The sequence below is a fragment of the Streptopelia decaocto genome (genome assembly GCF_964273445.1).
Source record: "Streptopelia decaocto genome assembly, chromosome: 3".
In the NCBI taxonomy this organism is placed as follows: Eukaryota; Metazoa; Chordata; class Aves; order Columbiformes; family Columbidae; genus Streptopelia; species Streptopelia decaocto.
Genome location: NC_138656.1, coordinates 63,484,418 through 63,509,613, shown reverse-complemented (window position 1 = coordinate 63,509,613; position 25,196 = coordinate 63,484,418). Strand labels below are relative to the sequence as shown.

At 37.3% G+C, this 25,196-nt stretch overlaps 1 protein-coding gene across 11 annotated transcripts in view; it reads right to left on the bottom strand.

Moving 5' to 3' along the window:
• Window positions 1–25,196, bottom strand: part of EPB41L2 (erythrocyte membrane protein band 4.1 like 2) — a 100,673-nt gene that overhangs the window by 10,609 nt on the left and 64,868 nt on the right. For 3 of the 11 annotated variants that reach the window (XM_082047351.1, XM_082047354.1, XM_082047355.1), the window contains exons 10-20: window positions 24,704–24,856; window positions 23,452–23,549; window positions 19,194–19,366; window positions 15,808–15,989; window positions 11,600–11,662; window positions 8,634–8,780; window positions 7,155–7,259; window positions 4,101–4,244; window positions 2,971–3,024; window positions 2,200–2,763; window positions 180–302 (exon numbers count right to left, since the gene is read on the bottom strand). In XM_082047351.1, the coding sequence (XP_081903477.1) occupies window positions 180–302; window positions 2,200–2,763; window positions 2,971–3,024; window positions 4,101–4,244; window positions 7,155–7,259; window positions 8,634–8,780; window positions 11,600–11,662; window positions 15,808–15,989; window positions 19,194–19,366; window positions 23,452–23,549; window positions 24,704–24,856 (1,806 nt within the window). The remainder of the gene's footprint in view (window positions 1–179; window positions 303–2,199; window positions 2,764–2,970; window positions 3,025–4,100; window positions 4,245–7,154; window positions 7,260–8,633; window positions 8,781–11,599; window positions 11,663–15,807; window positions 15,990–19,193; window positions 19,367–23,451; window positions 23,550–24,703; window positions 24,857–25,196) is intronic. The other 8 variants (XM_082047352.1, XM_082047356.1, XM_082047353.1 and 5 more) reach the window with 8 other exon arrangements.

The following is a 25,196-nucleotide window of genomic DNA, read 5'->3' as shown; positions in this document are numbered from 1 at the left end:
GGAGTAACACGGCTTTGTCTACACACATTTCACTTAATTAATAGGCAAAGTGTAAGTTTAGCTGCTTAGAAAAAAGGACAGGTTTTTGAAAAGCATTTTTTGGACATTATCAATTTTGATATACAAGTAACTGGAATAGAAAATAGCTTGCAAACAATACAGTAACCCAGCTGCCATACCTGTGGCGATTCATAGGTGATAGTTTTAGTTTCTGTTTGAACAATTGGAACTTCTTTAGTGGAGATTTCAGTTCTCTGTGTGGCATCTGAAATGGTTATCATCTCTGTTTTCACTACTGGAGGCTGTGGTGCAAGAAATAACCAATCAATTCAGAAGACAGAAGCTGGTTTGTAAAGTAGACCAAGAAAACATACCCATAAACTCAAGAAAATCTTAACAGTAAGATAAGTATTTGACTGTCTTCCCAATCAGAAAGGATGCAATAAATAAGCAAAGTGAAATGAAGTCTAACACACCAGCCCTCTAGTATCTGCATAACATGGTAGGAAAATTTACTCTCCACTATTAATAACCTTGCCAAAGTTCTGTGTTTCAGCCAACACTACGTATCAGAGAAGGCAACTGCTAAAACAAAGCTTCAAGACTCATATTGAAAATGTGTAAGAGAGCATGTAGGAAAAAAAAAAAAATCTTAACTTGCATAAAGAAGATGATGGCTAACTCAGATGGAGGAACTTCATATGAGAAATAATCTGGGAAAATACTGAGCAAATACTGCTCAGTCAAACTGCACATGAGGACTAGAAATTCCAAGGAAATTATGTAAAAGTTTAACTTTTTAGTTTGTACTAATTTGGAATAGAAAAACAACTTTGATAACTGGATTTTAAGCAATCTGCATTTAAGGTAATGATCGTGGTAATCAACAGCTTCTTTTGACAAGAAGCTAATAAGACATTTCAACTGTTTAGCGTTTGCTAGTGGTGTTTTCTGCAATATCACAAAGAAAGCAATTAAACAGGGGTCCATAAGCCAGTGAACTTATGACTTCCCTTATTGGAGCAGATTTTCAGTATATTTACGAACTTTAAAAAAAAGTATAGTAAAGCCTTTTGATCTTTTTCTAGCTGCATCAGTTGCTATCTCCTGTTGATTTTGGATGCACATGGGGGAAAATCCCAGAGAAGAAAAAAAAAGCTTTCTTTTCGTCACACACACTCACACACTTGCACAAACAGCAGCCCTTCTACTCTTCCTCCAAACCAGGCACGTTTTTAAGAAGTGTGGGTGCCTGCAACTTGTAAAAATCTTATAAACTAATTCTTTCACATCATGAATCTGAATAGATGCGTATGCAAAAGAACAAAAAAACTCCAAGGTAAGCTGTTTGAATTTAAGTGCAAAGAAAAGAAACTATCACCATTAAAAGAACAAGCAGGTAGACAACTAGAAAAAAAACCCACCTAATAGTTTAAAAGCTCAGCAGAAGATCATGCCAGCTTTACAAAGAGATGCATCCCTGTGCTTCACTCTTCCCCTTTCTGCTTCTTTATAAAGTTTGCCCAGTAATGAACCTTTCAACCCTCTTTGGCTTAAAATAACTGATTGTGACTGGAACTCATGTGTGCTTCCCTAAGTATCTACTGCACAAGATTTCCTAGTAAGATGATGGTGTCAGTCTCATCGCTTCACAATGCTGTGGTCTCACCTACACGATTTCCAGCCATACTTATTCTAGTCTATAGATTCATAACTTTTTTTTTTTTTTTTTAAAGGGAAAAAAAAGGCAAGAAAAGCAGTGAGTAATGAGGGGAAAAAAATGAACAAAAATTTGTGATGGGTGTTTTCTAATTTCAACTGCCAATAGTTTTCCAATCACAATTACACATCATGGACGTGTCAAAAACAACTGACAAATAGACAAGACAAGACTTAAAACATTGGAAATGTAAATAATAAATATAGGTTATGTATATGCATATAAAATAAGGGAGAGATAAAAGGGAGACGGCAGTCTTCGGAAGGTTTGCCTTACTGGTGATTCTCACTCAGTTCTAGCAAAAAGTCAGAAACCATAACTGAATTCACTGCTCATCAATGGTTTCACCTTCCAAATGATCTGTATCCTGTTGGATGCCTGAAGAGCTGGAGGAATAGGAGAAGAAGAAAGGCAGGTATATTTTCCACCCCAAGAAATATCTCTGCTTAATCTAGTTGTCAAACTGTTCTACCATTTACCTCGGAACAACAAATTATTTGTGGTGCAACATCAATGTCAACATGAGACACATCTCCATTGAGTCTGAGCTGTTCTTCCTCTTTCTCTTCACCTAAATCTTGCTTAATCTCCTCTGACAAATTCTTCTCGTCTGTAGCTATGGTAACTGCATTTTCCTGGACCAAATCTTCAGCTTTAACTTGTGTGTGCTCAACTGGTACATTTAGTTTACTGCCTTCTGGTGTGGCTTCCACATGCTGTATTTTTTCTTCATGTTCTTTCTTTTTCATGTCTTCCTCTTCTTCCTGTTCTTCCCTGATGACTTCCTCAGTTGCCCTATGATGTGGCTGGTATTCTCCCACCTCTTCATCCTCACTCTCACTACTACTGCTGCTGCTGCTACTATCTGAAGGCAATGATGAAGAGTCTTTTTTTGACAGATGCTCCTCCACCTTACATGTTTCCCCAGCACCAGTGGCAACTTGCATTTTCCCTTTGTTGGTTTCGTCTACGACTAGTGTTTCTTCTATCCCAACCTCTGCCTGCTTCTTCTCCTCCACTATGTCCAGAGTCTCATGTGAACTCTGCACAAAAAACATGGATGAGGAAAAATAAAAGTAGAGTATATGAATAAATTAAAATAATGGAAGCCAATTAGCTGATGGCTGGTTCATGTCATGTAGAAGACAAAAGATGGTTGTGATGGTTAACTGAAAAACGAAGGAAAGAAAGAATGAAGATGGATTGGAAGAGTTACAGCTGAATTTAACTATGGAAAAAATCAGTAGAACCTTATCAGCATCGCTGACTCCAGTACAAGGCACTTCTGCTCTGGAAGCATGTCTCTGTGAAACAAAAAGCAATCAGAGGACAAAAATCAATGCATAACCCTTTTCAACAGCGTAACACCCTCCAAGCAAGCTTTAAGAATATACATGATACTAGACAGACACTGTGTATTCACTGCCAGACTCACAAAGAACTATGCTCCCTTCCTTCCACTTCATTGAAATCATTCAAAACTACATTAAAAATATGGACATTATTAGTTGGAATAAGATTTTAATTATGAAAGGCTGAAAATAAAAGCATGAATGCACTGACCAGTGATGTTACTGAGGCAGTTACTTCTCTCAGTTAAATCAGAAATTACAATAATGTTAAGGGAAAGTTAAACACACACACACACACACACACACACACACACACAAAACAACCCAAAACCTACTTAGCATTCTACTATGAGATTACTAGCATAAAAATAATTTTAAAAAAACTTTATTGCAAGATTTTCTTGGCTGTTCATCCTTGGTCTGTCACTTTATGAAACTTAATAGGTAACAAGATGGGGGACACTGTTTAGGGTGGTATGTTGTCAGAACAGCAATACATGGTTACCAAGATGATCCCATTAGGATTCTTTTTGGAGCCAAAATGATGAGATTAAAGCGGTTATATTAGTATTTGTTCCATAACAAAATGATCTGGGATGGATATGACAGAAAGCCCATCGCAAATTATGTATTAGGTAGTTTTTTTGTTCTAATGTATTTTTAGTGAATGGTTTGCAGCAAAATTAGAGTTCAAGCTAAAACAGTACACAAAAAAAAAAAAAAAAACCCAACAAAAAAACCCAACAAAACAACCAAGCAAAACAACCAAAACACATCATCTGTGACTTAATCCTAGCTATTACTGCTGTTTACCAAGCAAAGCGCCTACGCAGAGTAAGCCGGCATTCCCAGTGAAGCTTAAACAAGCACTAATTAGTATTTCCTGAGTGCTGCCAACAGAGAACTAAGCCGTGTGGCGGGATGTCCCCGGCTCCGGCACTCGGGCAGCGGCGTATTTAAGGCCGCGGGGTACGTGCCGGACCCCAGCGCGGTGCCGCGCGGCGGGCGGGTGGGGGATGGGGCAGCACCTGGGGCGGCGGCGCGGCCGCGCTCTGTTCCCCCGCAGCGCCCTCTGCTGGCCGCGAGCTGGCGGCGGCGGCGAAAGGCCCTCTGGTGCCAGCGCCAAAGCCCTCCTTACTAAATAAAATGGACGTTATCTCCTCTTCTAGGCTCTAGACGAGTTAGAAAAGGGAGAGGAAAGAATTAAACAGCGGCGGACGAGGCGGCAGAGACCTACAAAGGAAAGGTTTGACAAGAGAGACAGCTAACGCAGAAAGGGGTTCGGCTGGGAGGAGGCTGCAGGCACACGGCGGGGGTGGGCACAGGCTCCCCCCGCAGGGTGAAACGAGGACAGAGGGGACGCAAACCTGCTGTGACAACACACAGTCGTACTCAGCTCTTCACCATGCACACCTTCGCTCCTTATTTTGCACGAGAAAAATTAAAAACTTTAACATTTCCATGGATTTTTGCAAATAGAACAGCTTACTTAGACAGTAATTCCTTAATTACTATTGGGAGTTTTCCCCTTTAAAAATCCATTTTTAACACCCTCTAATTCCGAATTTGCTCAGAGCTTCAGGGCAGGCAGATGCATTTGCTTTGAACAATATATACCCACAATACTAAAAATAGTTTGTTATTCTTTATATATGTATTTTATATTATTTATTATATATGTTTTTCAAATGCTTAAGAGCTTAGTAAATTCATATTTATTAAAAAGCCTTTTTTTCAAAAAGGCTTTCCCAGTCTGTAGAAAAAAAAACAAACTTGTTTTGTTCAAACATTCATAAAAGCATGTGCTGCTTTAAAGCATAAATTACATTCATAGTCTGGTCTATTTTCTGTAGTTCTATAAATCTGTATGGTAAAGCAAACACTTAAAATTCACGTGGGTAGAGGCCTCTGAAAAGGCTATAATTCTTTGTTTCAGTTTTCCTTCCACAAGCTCTTGTATTAAGTAAGAAATAAAAACAGTTAAGCAGCCAATAATGTAACATGTACCTAACATGGACACAACACACGTTTTGACAACATTCAATAAGATGCATTTCTGCCTCAGGAGGGCACTACAGAGGATCGCAGCAGAAGCACACGCCAGAGGAAAGCCAAGGTCCATGCAGACAACTGCAGTCCATGCGAACTCACCGAGTGAGCAGTGATGTAGAATCTGAACTGATATAAGTTACACCATGCTACTGAGCATATACTACAACACGCATGCCATGCAGAAGAACAGAGAAAGAAAAGATAAAGAATCCCTATATTTTTTCCCTACAATAAAATTTAGAGTACATCTCAAAGGTGGCTAAGAAAAACTAATATGAATGGAAGTTATTAAATGTGCCCTCATGCAACATTCAGTATGCATCATGGCAACGTGTTCCTCACTCCCACTTCTTTCCCTAGTTCACCATGCCCAATAAATGTTCATCTATTAATAGATTACATCAAAAGACAAATGTGTTCATGATACCCCTTCTACCATACTCTAGTACCACATGTGTTCTAACCAGTCAAAGCAGTAAATAGAAAAAAAAACAGGGTAAAAAAAATAAAATCTATGTGGTCAGACTGTGTGCATCTCTTCCCACATATGTTGTATATAATTAAAGACAGGCATATACCACCCATCTTTTTGCATGTTAGCACCTTCAAATTTTTAGGTCTTGCAATCTTTTAAAATGAAAACCCCAATTTGTTTGATAATGTAACTCCTGTTCGCTGAGGTGGCATTTAGTGAAAATGATTACATATATAGACAGAATTGGCACTTTTCATCAAATCTCTGTAGTTACCATAATGTATCAGCCTGGGAAGATGTTTAAATTCCTGGCAAATCCCTTCTGGTACATAGTCATGTAGAGTAATATGAAATACTGTTTGCAAGCGGGGGGGGGGGGAATGGATTAGAAAAATAATACTGCAGGTGTTGATAGCATAACAACATTTCACATGTTGACTTGTGACATACATATCAACGTGTCACAATTTCTGTTAGTATTAAGTCACAGATGCTGTGTGTTTGTGGGAGTACAGTGATATAGAAGTACAGAAGTATAGTGGCACAAACGAGATGTACCCAAAATAACATTTCTCATACACAGAAAATTACTTATTTGAAAATATTTTAACTGGAGCAAAAGAAGGAGGAAAAGAAAGAGTATTAGGAGTGGTATCCCTGCTTTATTTTTGTCTATTGCCCAACTAACCTGGAAGATAGGCAAGCACATACAGTCCAGAAATAGGACTGAGCAATGTATTAATCTACTAATACCAGCAAGTTTATAAACTGTGGTTAATGGAACACTTGAACTTCTCTACATCCCTCAACAAATAAATTGGGATGGAAATATACTGTTTCATAAACCTCATATTAATATATGTTAATGAAATAAGACTGACAGCTTTACATTAACCTACTTTTGTCCCAGTTACTAGGTGGTAGGAAATAGTCCAAAAGTGATGTAAAAAAACAACATCATGATTGCTACCCATGATCACAATTACACTGCCAGTAGTCCCACAGGTTATATAGTGTTTTTCACTGCATAGGTGTTAAACCAGCTTATGGGGGGGAAAACTTCCCTCTTTTCCTGGATGAAAAGAGAGGTACAGAAGCATGGAGGTTACTCAGAACCAGGCTGTCAGTGAAATGAAGCTGCTTCTACAGCATTATGGACTTCAATAATGATTACATGGTGAAAAAGTAAAGCAAAAGTTTTGTGTGAAGTGTCAAATAACTGCAGACAATTATTTCCATATAGAATGGAAATACATGTTTTGCTGTAATCCTAATCCCATAAAACATAGTAATTTTCCCCCAAAAATCGGGTTTTCTTTTCAAACAGTAGCCATTCAGAACTTCACAGCTAGTTTGGTGTTTAAGCAGAATGTTGTTGGCATTCATGTATGTGTAGATACATACATATACACACACAGAGATCCTGGGTTTACAACTCAAACTTCGCCTTCCAGTACTGGCTTCTCCATCAGGACAAGAAAAAGAAGAAGAAAGAAGCGCCCAAGCTAGCCCACAGCAGATACAGCAAAAAGGCAGTAGGTTTCAGGGCAGCCACCTTATCGGTTTCCTCTGGTTTTGCTCCAGCAATCCATGATATTGCAGTCCATTGCTTCTCCTTCCCAGTCAGAGGTTTCACTTGGAAAATGTGGTCTCCTTTTTTCTATTTGGTTTTCATTTTATAAAACCATATAAATCAACAAGCAATGAGACAGACACACACTACACATTAACATAAACCCAAACCATCTGAAAGTGACACAACATACTTGATGAGGGGAAAAAAAATACAGAGATAAAAGAACTTGGAGTATCCTCAAATTCAATACAAATAAATCAACACAGAAAACACACACAACCACATAAAAATTAAATTACACTTTTACATAAATGTCTATTTTAACCAAAAATACCTTTATAGCTATTAAATGAACCAATGTGTCATGGATATTTGAAAATTTGATCAGCATTTGTACGTATGCATACACCACTATGCGTAGAAATATTCAGGTACTACTCAGAAATTTGAGGAATAATATCCTGTCAGTAACCGTAAATTAACAAAATAGTCAGTAAAGAAGTGATCCATACAGTCAGTGACTGTATACTCTGTATGCACATATAGTTCAGATTGCTAAGTATCTTATTGAAATAAAGTCTTATCAAAAACCATTAGGCAGCATCAAGCAAACTTAATTGAAAGTTCACCTCTCTGGGGACTGAAGAGAATACTGAAGAGTTTAATGGGATAGGACAATACATTCAGGAGGGAAGGGTAGGAACACTGGTGGAAGAAAAGGATAATAACAGAAGAAAAACTGATTGCTTTCAAAGACTGACTTCCTCTTCTACTCTAAGAAAGATACAGCATTAACTCTTCATAAAACTAAAAGTTTCACAAGAGCAAGATAAATGTAATTGGGTAGTTTACTTGCCACAGACATCCAGAATATTTATACAAAACTGTTTTACAAATTGCTCTTTTAAAGTTCAGTTCAGGAAGGAGGTATCGAGAAACAGTAGGTCAATTCATTTTGCAGACTTTTAGAGATTAATCTGAGTAAATTTTAACAACCATATTAAATATGTCCTGAAGAAGTCACCGCTGTAAATTAACTGATCATGTAAGGTCCTTCTAAAACAACACACAGGCTGTGTGTGTCTATGTACCAGCTGTCTATGAAGAGTTACAGAGATGGAAACTGAGGGAAAAGTTCTACTCTTGCCAAAAATTTAACTCCAATCTGCATAAGTCAGAGTGAAATTTAAGCTGCCAACGCACAGGAAAATACTGCCATCACCTCCTTTTTGTTTGTTTTTTTTTTTACTGATTCCTCATTCAGTTGCTCTTGTAGAATAAAATTCCAAACATTAAAGTCAGATCCAATGGTAAGTGGTAAAAAGTTAATGTATATTTAGTATAAACAAATATTACATTAGCCAAATAAAGTGTTAATTTAAAGGACAAACTGCATTTACTACATCACATACAGGGCTGTATGGAAATGCATGCGGAGAAGTGTCTGCAGTGACATACCCCTTGTGTCTGTAGGGACAGAGGTGTGATACGCCGCTTTTCCCACTCATTTGGGCGTGGTTCAGGTGTGGATTCCATGAAATTGCGCTTGAGCTCACTAATGCTAGCCTGGTGTTTCAGTAAGTCGTCCTGGGTCTTATCCAGGTCCTAGCAACCCGCAACGTAAAACAAAGTAGGACAAAACACGACAACAAAAGCAAACTTAACTATAAAAAAAAAAAAAAAGAAAAAAGAAAAAAGAAACCAAACCAAGGAAAGTGCCTTATGTCTGAAAAGCTATTCTTCTTTGGAGTGCCTTCAAATAAAAAAGTTTAAGGCTATAAGGGAACTAAGATTTTTTTTGCTTTTGTTTTTGTAATGAAAGGCCCCTCATAGACTGTTCTTTCCATATTTTAAGGCAAAGGAAAAATAATGCTGTGCATTATTATTTAACAGGAGGTTATTTTCATCCATAAACCTACTAGCCCTATGAAACAATAATAATTTCCAGTAGCTGTTTGATTTCATCTAAAATTTGTAAGCACAGGATCAAGCATTTTGGGATATTATAGCTGCCTTAAGTGGTTAATTGTGCAAGAAACAATAGTCTAACCCAAGAAGCATTATAAAAAGGCATCTTTCTCAATATTACAAGCTCCATGAAAAATACTGCTTCTGTGAAGACAATACTACAGGGCCAAATGCGCAAACAACTAATGCTTAACTTTGGAAAACTACTCATTGTGGCTGTCATGTAGGCTTAAACTCACTGGAAGAATCAGATTTAAAGACTTAAAGCCTGGTATCTGCCAATTCCATATTTAAGAATCTGACAGCTGACACAGCAGCCAAGTAGGGATAGTTCTTGTGCACACCAATACCAAAGTTCTCCCTAAATTGCACCAACACAGGCAAGTGCCAAAGGGGACACCACAATGTGAATATGGAATTAGATTTTGTGATGACCCATGGAAGCAAAGATGCAGCATCTTGGATCAAATAACTACAAGTCGGTCTTTCACTTTATACCAGATGCAGGAGCAGATATAACTATCAGGAGCTATGCAGAAACATAACTGTTCTGGTCAGTAGGCTAAAATCTATCTGCTTGGCTCTCTTGGAAATTCATTATCCTTTAAATACAATGCTGGGCTTTGATGGGAAGAACAGATTTCACTCTGCTTTCATAATCTGTCCTCCTCCCAGCACGCCAGCTCTTGAGAGAAACTATGTTGGTTACACAAACTCTAATACAAGAATATTTTTCAGTATTCTGTGGTGAAATTCAAGTTTAAGCCTCAGATCCATTTTTAGGAAAGAATTAAAAGACTGAAGATTGAATAGTATCAATGTAGACATAATTATTAATGATGTTTTATAGAAATAATGTAATCAAAGGCAATAATTTAGGTAAAGCATCTGTGTTTTCTACAAAGATTTTTGAAATTTTACTTTAACATTTTTGTTAGGATTTTTACCGTGACTGTTCACAATGCAAAAACATTACATCTTTAGTCACAAAAAACCCAAACCCAATACAAACTCACTAGTTTCTCATTTCTTTTCACTTGCACATACAGCACTAGTAACAGTTCGGTGCTGCACATCTATTTCCTAATTCTGCAAATATTCACACATGCACATTGAACACTAAGAACCTCTCCATCCCCCTCTGGCAACTCAGTAGGTCCATATTGTCACAGGACCAAAGCTTCACTTTTAATCTAGGACTAACTAACGAGACATTAAATATGTCCCCCTAAGGTATGTATTTATTGAGTGAAGTAAAACCTTATGCCGAAGGCATTCTATTACCCAACTGAAGCTTGTTAACAATCATGTCATAATTTTAAAACCTGTCTTGGCTTGACACAAGGCACGTTTCTTGGACTTGATCAAAGCACAGTTACGCAATGCACACTTTCAATGCTTTAGTAAGTTACATACAAGCAAAGTTTCAATAGTGATCAAAAGCTGCTAAAAGCCAAAAAAATTGTATTAGTTGGGTTACTGCGATCCATACATCTCCTTATTACTGAACAAGACCAATGATTTTTAAAGGACAGTTTTTGTGACAAAGGGAATTATTTATAGCCCCATCTGGATGTATAAAATAAATAAAAAATGGCAGCAGGACTTCCTAAAATTTCTTCAGTTACTAGTTAATATTATTAACCATAAATTAAATTACACTGATTGCAACTAAAACCATCTTGGATAAAGTAACCCAGATTAACAGACTATATAGGAATTCTTATAATAAAAATCCCTACTTCTGTGACAAAGCACTAGGTATTAACATACTGTTCAAAGCTCTTTATAGATGCTCATCTTCAATGAAAAACAACCCTTAGGAAGCAAGAATTACTTCCATGTAAGAACTGAAAAAGTAAGGCAAAGATTTCAGAAGCATATCTAAACATTCCCTTTAAGAACATAGTGCCACATTTCTCAAGGTTCCTAAAAATCGTTAAGTGTCAGAACCAGAATTAATTTATCCATCCTTCTATCACTGCTTGTGTCTTACTAACTACATTATTTCAGATAATGAATTTGATAAAGGATGATCAAAAACTGGTGAAAACTAGAAACCTGCCCAACAGAAGATGCACACATTGAGGTGCAATATAGAAATCCCACCTAGGATTATGAATTGGCCTCATGTATTTACTTTATCTAAACAGGGCTATTATTCCCAGTTGCCACCTTGAAAACATGTATCAAAAAATACACAAAATGTACATTTAACATTCAAGCTGAGGGGTTTTTTTTTGGTTTATTGGATTTTTTTGTTGTTGGTTGGAAATTTTTTTGTGTTTTTTAAAATTTAAACTCAGAATCTAGAACAATAACATGCAGAACTTCCAAGCTGTTTCTCCCCCATGCACTTCATGCACTGTGACCATAACAGCCTGCAAGTGACCTCCCATCCCATGCAGCCTGGCAGCCCGTGAGAAGGGAAAGTGTTTCTTATATTATATACAAACCTCCAACATTAAATTGCTATGTCTGACATAAATATTTTCCCCGTCTACTCTCAAGGAATTGCTCTGTGAAATTAAGCCACACAGAGAGAAGGGAAAAAAAAAAAAAGAACATAAAATGTACCACCAATTAAATAAAAAAAGACCCTTAGAATCAGACAGTAAAATAAAGGAAATAAAATGGCAAGGTGAAAAGGCACTATTTCAGACTAAATCCACAAAAGTTTAGGGTGCTAACAAGGCAAGCCACTACAGCCAGATTTAATTGTAAAGAAACAACCATGCACCTTCTGCTGTGCTTCCTCCTCTTCAGAGTCCACCTATGTGAGCACGTGGCAAATTATCAAGAAAAGGAACCGTTAACATATGCTTACAGACTAAAACAGAGGCTTAAGCTCTTTGTAAATGCTGCAAAGCGTGCTATATTTACAGACCTTTACTGTTTCGGCCCCAGATGTTGTTGAAATCATTAAGCGACTTTTGTCTTCCTTCACCTACATTGTTGTAGAATGGCTGAAGGAATATTTGGTGTAAGTGGCATGAAAAATGGAAGTTTTTCACTGTGTCCCTTTATTGCTGGACTTTCCAATGTTTTCCCAGATGGAAATTTAAGAATGAGTAACGAAAAAGCAATGATACATATGATTTCTGTGTTAAGCACCTTAAACTCTGCCACAAGTTGATGGGAAAATGGAATCTAGTGTGTGAGTTCTTTTGGGAAGAGAGTCTCAGTTTCAAGGCAAACACCTGAATACTGTATTTACAGACTGTCTTAATTATTTTAAGAATGTTGCTGTCCCAGACTGAGTTATTTGCACCCCACCCCCTTTTTAGGTGAATATAGTCTTCCTCCAACTGCAATGCACTCTGTTGGAAATGGTAGCTAATCTTCATTTCTTACCTACTAGTATTCTGAATTTCTTAAATAACGGCAATCAAACCACTTGCCAGTCTTTCCACAGGCATAAATACCAACTGCTAATCTTAGGAAAAGATGCATTATAGAAGTCAACACTGTGTGAGTACATAAATTTGAAGAGGGTTTTACTTATTGCACATACTGTTGTTTTTTCAATTCTATGTGAATGCACACATAATGTGTTACATATCGCATTTTTATTCATTTCTCGCTTATCTGGGGTTCTATTTTCTGCAACTTTGTTAGAAATGATGGGTTGAATCAGGTTACAGAAAAATTGAGAAAGTCTTTGAAGTCATTTTTTAATTATTTTAAACTTCTGTATAGCAATTTTAACAGTATATTTCAAAGAAGGTTCAGAATCCAGTGATACAAGTTTGATACAACCTGCAATCCCAGCTAATGAACAAAAATCCCAGCTAATGAACAAAATCAATCTCCACCTTAACTGCTGCTAGAGATTAATCACAGCACTTGAAAATAAACCCAAAAAACACACAGCACACAGTGCCTTGGACAGACTCAACTTTGCACACACCCTTGTAGAGCAGAAACATCTGAAATCTGGAACAACAAAAATCGCTGGTTTTAAAGCATCCAGAGTTTTCTGAAATCAGCTTTTAGGAATTTTACTTTTCGGATCTCAACAGAACTTTGGAGTGGTGCATTCCAGTCAATGCACACAGGAGATGTGCATTTTAACACAAACCCATGCTGCAAGTCACACAACTTGCAAATAGTATACAGTAATAATATATCTGTTATTACACAGCACTTTCAGTATTCAGACTTCTGTGCTTACAAACATTTTGAAGTAGAAAGCGACTCTACCTGCAGCTCTCTATCTGTGATTCTGTAATGAAATTGTGCATGCTGTAGGAATTCAAGCAGAAAAACCATCAGCTATTTACTGACTAAAAATCCCACAATGGCAATTTTTCAGAAATGACAAAAGTTAGAAAGATTCAGCTATACATGTGTGTGTATTTATAAATATACAGGCACGTATGTAGACATATTCCTATACTAGCAAGTGCGCAAAACTGAGCAAGCCTCTGGGAGAACAGGCACAAAAGCTATGTGCAAGTGTCAACATTTAAGCAACAAAATTACAGACCTCCTCTTCCTCTGCTTTGTCATTCAGGCCATTGTCATTAGAGGCACTAAAGGAAGTCACCTTAGGCTCCAGGTAGCAGAGGGACAGAGCAAGAGGAAGGGAAAACATGAGTGAAAAAGGAATAGACTGGAAAGCAGATAGAAGCAGGACAAAGATAAGAAGGAAAGAGGGGATGAAGGAAGGAGAGGTAATGGGAATATAGTGCTGAAGGCCAGGCGGGAGGAAAGAGCTACAAACATCAGGAAGGCTAGGAAATGTAATATAACCATCCTCATCAAGCAGCGAACGGAAACTAAAAGAAAAGCCTCTGATAAAGCTGAATGAGACACACAGCTCGGTGCTTTTGTAGTCATTTTTATGGATATTTCCCTCCACGGCAGGGGAGCCTCGACTAGGTAGGGGTCTCATAGATTCAAAGATATTATTTGGTAAAACTACTTCAGTTTTATTATGGTTTAGTGTTTCGTTCATGGAACTGCACTCTGAGATGTCTGGGATGGTAAGAAGGGGCTCCCCAAAGGTATCTTCCTCTGAAATATCTGAAAGCATGTCCATCTCGGGGACAGGTGACAGGTCTGTGAGATGGGATGATACAAAATGGATGGGTAGTGATGATGGGTGTACGTGAGTGAGCTGAAGAAAAAAACTCTGTGCACAGTGGAAAATGAAAACAGACAAGTTTGAAGGCACAAGAAGAGGGGAAAAAAATAGAAATTAGTTAGTTAAATTTTTTACTTAGAAGCAGGGATAGCTCTACTAATGCAATAGAAATGGCAAATAAAAATAGAAATCCCTTTGTGTTTTACAAGCAGCCAACTTGTTTACTTTTGTGGATTACGAAAGGAACCCATTACGAATGTTTTGTTCTGAGGCTGTAAAGAACTGTGCACTTTTGAACTGTAACAGTCACAACAGATGGAAGCGGACAGACATTCAAAGCTTTTGCAGAAAGGTCAAGGGACAGTGCAGTACACGAAAGACAAGCTGGCACTTTGATTCTTGGGTTTATAACCATTTCCTCTAGGACTTAAAGAGAGCCAAAAAGAAAAAGTAGTATCTGCACTAGAGGGGAAAGCAAGCTGTTACAGAATTGGCCTGTGTAACAAAACCTTACTGAACAGCTTCCTGGAACAACTTCTATTTTTTTTTTTTTTTTTTTCCTTTTGGTTAAAATATTGACAGATACTGCCACTTTGAAAACAAGGGAGTATCACCATTTTACCAAGCCCACAGTCAAAACATAGTAATGTATTTTACCATTTTTCTCCCATAAAGAAACACTCTGTGTGCCTTTTTCCTAGGCGAATTCAAAATTATTTCAACTTGCCAGCAAACGAAACAAACAAAAAAAAGCAACTCTTGGTATTTGTTCCCTTCCTACAGTTGAATGCACTGGGAACCTGTGAACTGCACAGAGAAAATCAGCAGTCCTCCTAGGAATCAAATGGGTAGCTAACTTGCAAAAATGTTTGAAAACAAAATTACTCTTCAAATACGGAAAAAGATTCTAGAGAACTGCCAAAAAAAGAAATGATCTCCAAGAGAGAAGAGCAGCAGATTTCAGCTGACACTTCAGAAGGAAATTTTTACATCAACTCATACAAGATATAAATTTAATTTTTTGACCTTTTCCCCCAGTAGCTCAAACAAACAAGACAAGCGAATGATTGTTTGCAACAGGAACAGACCAAAGTACTCGACTTCTCACAGAAATCTATGCCTCAGTCAACACACAAGTTTTTAAAGGATGAAGTAATTCTGCAATGGTTACTAAAACAATACTGTTACCTATGGTAATTAAACACAGTCATAACATACTCTATTTTATAGAATGTACACAACTGTGGATATACTAACAATTTCTTTTTAAGTCTAAACAAACTAAGGAAATGAATAAAACATTATTACCCTTTGAAACTTTTTTTTTTCAAGAACTCCTGCAAGCAAAGTAAATTTATAGCAATAAAAGAAACCCTAGGTCAATAGCATTAAGAAGTTTGTATTTTCTTTTGCTTACACTCATATTAAATTAAACCGACAGCAAGCACTTGACAATTTTCCTTTAATATTTTAATATGGTGTTCTGTATGATGCTTAGAAGTGATAGGCACTAAATAACCACAAATGGACACACAACACATGAACAAGTAATTTTGGTGTAGAAGTCAGCCATACCTTTCCGTCCTGAGTCAATTCTAATTGTGGAGTTTTGACTGGGCTTCCATCTTCTTCTCTGCCACCTTCTTTTAATTTGGCCTGACCAGCAGCGTCAAGGTCAAGTATTTTATCTCCAGCAGCCTGCCTTGCAGTAGCAGGGAAGTCTCTTAGCAGACTTTGATCTGAGATACCCATGGGAGCTATTAGGGAACAAAATAATTTTGGTTAATCGGGTAAGTTGGAACATTTTGGTTTTAAGACATCTTAACAAAATTATTTTATTGTGATGTAATCAATGAGCAATACAGGCTAGTTATCAAGTGATAAAATATTTTTAAGCTTCTTGACTTCGCAAAAAGGTCTATGGTTCTCCTTGCACTGACAGAAACAGCAATGTACCCTTGTCATATAGTGTGCACTTCGCAAGGGAAAAATACCCACAGTATCAAGTAGTTATTTAATTATCAACTTTCTGATTCCTCTTGGAAGGCAAATTGAAGGTACTGTTCTTGTGACTGTGTAAATCACAATAGCAAAAGAGAAATACGCAACAGTGTTCTGTGGAAATTCGCTATTTTGAGAGGACTGTTTAAATGCAATATGGAAATAGCTACATATCTGTCACAGTATTTTTATTCTGGAACCTTAGCAAATCTGAAGAAACAATAGCTCAGTGCAAGTAAGACTTTCTCCCTACGTTCTTGCAAAAAAATGGAAGGGGGATATACTGAATATATATACTTGAATACAGTCAAAGCACAAAAGAGTGAAAGGCCTTAAATTAGTTTTTCCTCTTATTTGATTCAGCATAATAGGATTAATGAGGAGGATGGCTTCTTTTTTTCATCAGGATGACTGGCTCAGTCAAAACAGTAGTACTGAAATACAGGAGAATTTTAATTAGGCAGCTTTAATAAACACAACTTTGATATAAGCTTAGCAATCTTCTGTAATACCTCCATATGCCTTGAATTTACAAAGCCAAGGTGCAGAAAGTTGAGAGGAAGAGGCGTTTCTTGGAGTATCTTCAAGGGCTGTCCTCTTTTGAGAACAGTCTGAGCTCCACATCAGAGACGCCCTTAAGCTGCTGAGAAGCCAAGGCCAGCTAATGGCAAATGTGAGATTTGGGATGTTGGGCTTTCAGGGCCTAAATAGTAAGTTCTCCAACTTAAGCTTCCGATCCTTTCTTGGGTGTCAAATAGCGTATTTCTTGGGTGGAAGGAGTATTTCTTGGATATATGTCCCTCAAGTTCCACAAGCAACTTCTGACAAATCACAGCATAATTTCAGTTGGAAGGGACATCTGGAGATCAGCTAGTCCAAGCCCCGGCTCAGAGCAAGTCCAATTAGACCAGGTTGCTCAGGGACTTGTCCAGTTGAATTTTGAGCATATCCAATGTATTTTTAAACAACAAGAAAATTCTTATTTCTAACTGAAATTTGCTGTATCTCAACTTGCAGGCACTCCCCATTGCCTTATCCCTGGAAACCTCTGAGAAAAGCATGGCTCCATCTTTTCTATATCTTCCCCATAGGTAGCTGTAGACAGTAACATCTCACTACAGTGTTCTCTTCTTAAAGCTAAAGAACCACAGTTCCCTTAGCCTCTCCTCATATACCATGGGCCCCAGTCCCCTGGCCAGCTTGGTGGTCCTTACTGCACTCATTGCAATATGTCAGTGCCCATCTAATACTGTGAAGCCTAAAGATGCACACAAGTACTTCAGATATGGTCTTCACAAAGTACGGAATAGAGATGAATAATAATTTCTCCTAATGTGCTGGCTCTGCTCTTGCTAATACAGCCCAGCATACAGTTGGCTGCTTCTGCTGTAAGGGCACACTGTTGACTCATGTTCGACTTGTCCAGCAGGAGTCCCCAGAACCTTTTCTGCAAAGCCGCTTTCAGTGCAGTTGGTCCCCCAGTGTCTACCGGTGCATAATGCTGCTCCTTCTCAGATGTGGGACTTGGCATTTATTTTTGTTGAATTTCACAAGGTTCCTTTCAGCCCATTCTGCAGCCCCTCTAGTGAGGGTGAGATGGGAACAGAACAAGAGTAACCCCTACAAAGATGAATACGCAGCTCTAGGTATTGAAGAGGAACAGTGACACTGGACTGGTTGCTCACAAAGGAGAGTTAGTAACGCCCTACAGGATTTCTCATTTCAGCTGTTCACTCACGGTATGAACCTGTAACTGGACTACTGCCTGATGAAAGAACAATATTTAAGTTTGACTTTGAATGAACACAGTTTAAAACTATTATAGGCTGCAGATAGCAACACCAGCAAGCTGCCTTAAATGCTGCCAGGAATAGCTGGTTTGTTTGAGATGAAATCCAAGATGATTAAGAGGGGAAAAAAGGAAAACCAAGAACAATGTTTCATAATGCTCAAAATTTTGATTGTGATAGCTCTGTACAAGTGAAAGTTTGGCCCTGACCACACATACATACACCTCTGTATTCTTCAGATGACACACAAGGGGTCTCAGAAAGGCTTCCTGATACAATCTCCAAGAACTGGGCAGAAAGCAAATTGTTTCTAACAAGTAGAAGCACAGACATTAAAACCAACTCAGATGTAAAAGTCTTCTACATAAAAAAAAGTTTTGGAGAAAAAAGGTAAAGGCTGAATTGTAACTAACGTCATATATCATTGTCACAGTTCACTTAGATTAAGGCACACGCAACTTCACTAGAATAAAAGACAAGCTTCACATCGTTTTTGTGAAGGATTTCTCTACCTTATATTTATTTCAAAAGTGATCTAGTGTAAAACATGTGCTTCTACATCTCTCACACATACTGCTGCTATACCTACCTTTCAAAAGCATGCCTGTTTCCAACAAAGGGAACCAGAAGGTATTTCTGCTCAGACACCAAACACCAGTAACGACACAAAAATTGTATCTGTTCAAACAACCTCAACATAAAACACATTAACTAAACACAGAAGTAACTAATAAATATACTAGGAGAACAATAAACTGAACAAATAGATACAAAACTAGAACTTGTTTTGCCTTTTCTGCTTGGTGTAGAATAGCACCCAGGCCAACACAGAGCCCAAAAGCTGCCACTAGCCAAACAATTTTAATCAACGCATATAGTGCATGCCTAACCCGTAAAAACAAAATACAAGTAGTGAACACTGTATGTCCAATATAGAATCCTCCATATATTTGCAGCACTGCCACACAATTTAGACAGTGCCTTAACTTACTGCTTAGGTCACCTAAAATTGACAGGTAACAAAACCAGCTGCTCCTCACATCAACCATTATAAATTTGTCAACTGACATTCTGGGCATCCGTAATGCCAACATTTTGGAATACTGGTCAGATCAGAATGACAACACATAATGTAATCATCACACCAAAGAAATAAGTCAAATTTCATACCTCCGTCAAGGCTCCTGGAAACACGTTTACTTGAAGTGCGCTCAAAGTATGGAGCTGGTCTGTCTATGAGGTTGCTGGCCTGTCGTGTCTGTGCTTGTGTACGTCCACTGTAGCGGAACTTGGAACCCAACGTTAGAAACTTGGCTTTTGGAGGTTGTTCTGGTGACAAAAGTCTAAAAAGAAAATATGAGAAAGTCAGTTAAACAGGCTTTATTTTATGTATTTAATGAGGTACTTTAAAGCTACTTATTATGTTTCAGCTTTAGTTCATCGTGCATGATTTACGCACTCCAAGACAAGACTCTACCATAAGCTCTGTGAAAAACTTCTAAAACAATGCATGTTACTTATTATTTACAGTTGGAATTGAAGTGATGTTGATAACCACCACATTTTCCACAGTATTATTAAGCATCTTGGATCCTTATCTTTTGGTGTTATCTTGGTCAAATGGTATCTTTTCTAGAAAGCTGAGGCCATTATGGGTGCATATAGAATACCTCTCAGCTCTCTCTCCTTAGAAAGTTACTTATTACTAAAGTATAAATTTCACTTCCACTGTCTTTGCTGTATCCTGAGATAGCAATACAGTGGCTGCTCTTCCTCAAAGTAAGGGAATGGCACCTCAAACAGCTAGAGAGTTGTGACCCAATAGTAAGAAGTTTAACAAGCTAGATTCAGACTCCTGTTTCTTTACAATGTCATTTATAGATTTGTATAAATTGATGCTTGCTGGATATACAGAGGGGATGAAAAAAAGCATATTATGTGAAAAGGGTGAAAAAGGGATTCAGTTACAAGTACTATTAATGAAGGGTATGTATGTTTGTACCTAAGTGTTTGAGCTAATGTCAGAAAGTTCAGTAACAATTTGCTATGAGGGACACCGTTTTGTTCCATGTGTTTTTGACACCATATGAATTGGAAGAGACAGGTCCTCTGCACCTCTCTGACTTTCTTTCAGTATCAGGACTTAACACTCTTATTCATCTAATGTTCATTGCTTGTACTTAGTTTTTGAATTCTACGCCATCAGATTCAACACTGAGGGTACTGTTTGTTCCAGTGCCATCCTTTTTGACAGGATAAACAATCATCACTGCAGGAACTCTTCCCAGTCTCAGCTTCTCTAGAAAGGTCTTCGATGTTGTTCCTTGGATCAACATAGTGCTGCAAATATGTGCTCAGCCAGCATGGCAGTCTCCATGCCCTGTTCTCCCTCTGCATAGAACCATCAGAATACTGCAGATAGATCTTTTTGATCTGAGGATCTACAAAGGATGAGAAGCTCACTGAACATCAGGTTCTTTCAAGCAGAACCAGCAACTACTGTACCCTTTGTACTTAGGGTGGCACAGACAGGCAAGCTAGACTTAAAAGTACGCTGACTTCATTCTCCTTTTCTGAAGCGTTTGCCTAGGGAATATCTGTGTCAGTAGAATCCAATCCAACACACATTAAGACAGTATCCAGTGGTAGGTTCTGAGAACTGACAGTCATTCTAAAGATATTTCAGCAAAACTGAAGAGTTTTCAGATGCTTAGCAAAAATAATGGTGAGCAAGACAGAAAGTTACCACTTTCTCTAAGGGAGGATGTTGATGGCTTTGCCAGAGCACTAGCCAGGAGGATCCAATCCTGCACGCATACAACGCAGATGCATGCACCTGAATCCTTATCTGTTTCAAGATATTTTTTAAGAAAACAGAATTCAAGACTAATCCACCTCTCCGCACTAAGGCTGCCTATTATATTAAATTACAAGTAACTGGAGCTTCATTTTCATTTCTTCTATAAAACAGCCTTATGCAATCTTTGTGACAATTTATTTTTCCACATTATTTCCAAGAGGGAGTGCATTATGCTCTAAGAGGAAGAAGGCCAAGAGGGTTTTTCCAAGGTTCTTTCTGTTCTTTTCCAGTCTTGGCAAGGCTACAGCATTAACTGCCATTTTTATCTTTCACCCTGCTGAGATAAACTTTTAATCTTTTAATGTGGGAAAAAAAAACAAGAGAACTAATTACTTCCTGATTAAGGGTATTTGAGTAGATTTTTTGTATTACAAGCTTAAATACATGAAATATCTGAAAACTATGCTTTTACTGTTTTAAGACATTCTGGGGAAACACAAACAATCATGAAAATTTCAGATAAAACATCATAAAACAGAATTATGAGCAGGTTTCTGCAGCCATTGGTTAAGATCCAGAGTTGCACACTAAGCTTACCTCAAAAGAATTATGTCAATACATAGGCTGTATTTCTTAAAGCAGATTGTTGATCTTTGAAAATGTTAATGGAAACCTATAATGTTGAGTGAATCCAATACCTTTTTGTTGTCATTTTCAATAAAGTTCATTACAGATTTTTACAAATAACTTCATATTCTGGCTGCATTTCTCATACATTATAAGAAGATGAATCTTAATGTAATTATTTGAGAAAAAGCAAAGCATTGCAAAAGAAAACACAAGGAATAGGACACGTTAAGAGATCTGGAAGCTAAAAATGTACATCTAGATTGAGCACAATTTTCTGTTGTATCACACATGCTTTACACATGCTCTGAAAGAGCATCGGTCTCTTGGACTGTAGCAATTACGTTCTGCTTTTTATCTTTGGAGAAAAACAGAGCTGGATTTATTTCAGTGTTTTTAAAACAGGATGAGAGGTTCTAAGGATTTTCTGATGACATCAGTAGGGTATATGTAGTTTACAGAATAGTTCAAGTATTTGTTGCATAATTCTCATTATAATGTCATTCCTGTTTAGGAAAAGCCACTTCTGATTGGAATAAAATCCAATTATTATTTTTATTATTTCTGTAGGAAGATTATCTAATATGTGTTAATGCCCCTGGAAACTTGTATTTGCAAATGCTAGTGCTCAGTTTAGTATTTTTAACTTCCATCAGATTTTGGTTTTCTCCCTATTCAGGTCCATTTTATTACTATAAAACCAAGAAGTATAGTTTCCCAGCAAAGCAAACCACTGCATGAGTTTTTTGAAGGGTGTTGATAAACTTTTAATTGCAGACAGAACTGCATGCTAATTGTGGTAACAGATGTCATCAGCCAAAACAGACTTCAAATTTTAAAGAATAGAATGGTGGAGTAGGCTTCTCAATAAATCTAACCAATGAATTATATCAAACATGAGAAAAAAATCTTTGATCAGGATTTCAAAAAGAAGTGCTTCTAAATTAATCATTTTGAGACTGCCAATCTCAGCACAAATTCTAATATTGCATTCAAGAATATTCTACATTCAATGAAAATCTAAATCCTGAAAACCATCCAGTGAGAGAGTTCCAGTAATGAACTGCTTAGGTCTCATGTTCCCCAAGTTCTTTCAAGGTCTCAGTCTAGCAAGTATATTCGGCTTACACTAGTATGCAGAGACAGGATTGCATCTACCTTCAAATACAGTTGCTTTTTCTAAAACAAAACAAACAAGCTGCTGAAGGAGAAAGCTTACCTTTTACATGCCCTAGTTATTGTGCTCATTTCTAAAGCAAGAAACTCAGATTCAATGCCTATTCAGTGCATAACAGATTCAACCTAAACCTGTGACTGCAAGGCTGCAAGGGGCACATGCACTCACTGATGGAGTTTGTGCTATTAAAAAAAAAAAAAAATCAAATGAAGATGTTTTCAAATTCCTTTTCAATGGAGAAAGTAGAAACAGAAAAATCTCTGTGGCCTATTGTTAAAGTGCTCATTTACAAATAGGCCACAATTTCAGTGACCAATTCAGAATTTTATGTTTATTGGTTACTGGGGGAAAAATGCTGAGAAAGTTATGGATTCCAATAAAAACAAATAGTAGTGTGTTTTAAAGTGATTCTCTATTTAAAAAATGACTGTGGACTCAGTCCACTTTATAAATAAGCAAAAATTCAGCTGTAAGCATTTACAGTCAGCAGAATATGAAGTGAATAAAAATTACTGCCAAGCCCTAAGAGCTTCTTTGAAGGAATACAGTGGATTTTTAGATGGTCTGTCTCTCAGCAGGTCTTACCTCTGATCACTAGTTTAGTTCCATACTGTTAGCACTCAAAGTTTAACTACTTAATTGTACTTGCGACCTTCAGAATTGATAATTTGGGGTCAATGATTGGTAAAGTGTCTTCTGTCTGTGTTACTGGACTGAGAAATAAGTGGCGAAGAGGGGGGAAATCTTCTCTACTTTCTTCATTCTTTCAAGGAGAGATTTGAGCATACCTGCTGAAGTGGGGGAAACAGAGAATTACCATTTACCTGAAGAAAGTATGGTGCTCCACACAAACCTTCCATAACCTCTTAGCAGCTCGATGGTTTGGCAGTTTGAACCCAATAGTGCTCTCAAACTGTTCCAGCTGGAAAGAATCCACAAATCAATTAACCCATTTCCTTAAGCTGGCTATTAACTAGCAGGCAGAATTCAGATAGTTCCATTACTCTAACAAGCTGTAACTCTCCTCTCATAAGACTTCATAAGATTAAAAAAAAAGAAAATCAGAATTTCCAGCCTTTTAATAAAATTATACTTGGCAGGCTAGATATGACAGGTAATAATCACATTATCACTTCCTAGCTGTACTAATGACTCTTGAGGAATCCAATAATACTTTAGTGTTCCTTGCTAATTTTCTGACTACCTGCCCAATGTATTTATGAAGTAATTGCACTGCAGGTTGTGCTGAATACTTTCCTTGGATTTAATAAAAAATCTGAAATCCATACTGCAGTGTTAAGCTTACCTGATGCATTTTGCTATATAATAAATTCTTTGTAAAAATATAACTATGCACCATCAGTGAGTGCAAGAACAATACATCTGTGTTCCAAAATTTACAAAACTACAATGTTTGTATTGTGCTGTTGGTATTTAGACTTCTCCTTTGTTTTATTTATTCACACCGTAAAAGCTACCTTAAACATTTTAGAGTGTAATTTTAAAAAGCATGATAGTGTTCGAATTTTTTTTGTGTGTGTGAAATTCATAGTTACAATGTGTATGAAACAACCCCCCAGTCTTCTTTAGAAACTCGCACAAACTTACAGTGATATCTGAAAAGAAAGCTGAATTCACTATTTCCACAGCAGCAAACAAAGAACTATAATGTCCTACAGGACAACTCACAAGCTTTTGGTTATACCCATACAACCAGTTACATTGACACTTACTGAAGAATTATACCCAAGGAGGAAGAGCGGCTGGCTCTCTCCCAGGACTGCAAGTTTGTCTAGACAGTAAGATCATGGCCTGTGTAACTAGCTTTTCTTACAACAAAAAGTTACAGGATGGCATCTATTAACAAAAGAAAATATATTTTTTTTTTAGTTTGCATTTACTAATCAAGAAAAATGTTTAAAACCACCAGTAGAATTTTGAGAGGAAAATAAAACCCTCTTAAGTTTTGCTCAAATCTAATATAAGCCTGTGAGGACATCTGGGGAAAAAAAATGAGGATGTTATCTTGCTGCTGGATATAAATAATCTAACGAAAGAAAGAAAGGTACTACTTACTTCTGCTGGCCTGACTTTGATGTAGAAATTACTTCGCTTATAGGAAATTTTCAGAATTTTTGGCCATGCAAAGCGGTTGATCCGGAGTCTATCTTTGTAAATGAGCAGTCCATTAGCACATACGCCCAGCATGATATCCACACCTTCAGAATCCTAGCACGTATGAGAGAATTTCACAAACATCAGTTCAATATTCCAAAGAAGTAGCTATTGCTGGCATACCTTGAGAGAATAATGCAACTGAGACTTGTTTCATATTCAAACCTGAAAGACCCTGACAATGAGATTCTTAAAGCAGAAATAACCAAGTATATTAATTTTATAGGAAAGGCTATGGAAAGGTAATGGATTGGGCACTCATATGCCATTGCATATACCACAGTTCTGGGGAATTCTTTAACATTCTGGCAAGCAGGACTAAGTCAACAACTGATAAGCAAGGAAAGAAACGGTGTGTATACTACCAATAATTTCAACAAATATTAAAATAAGA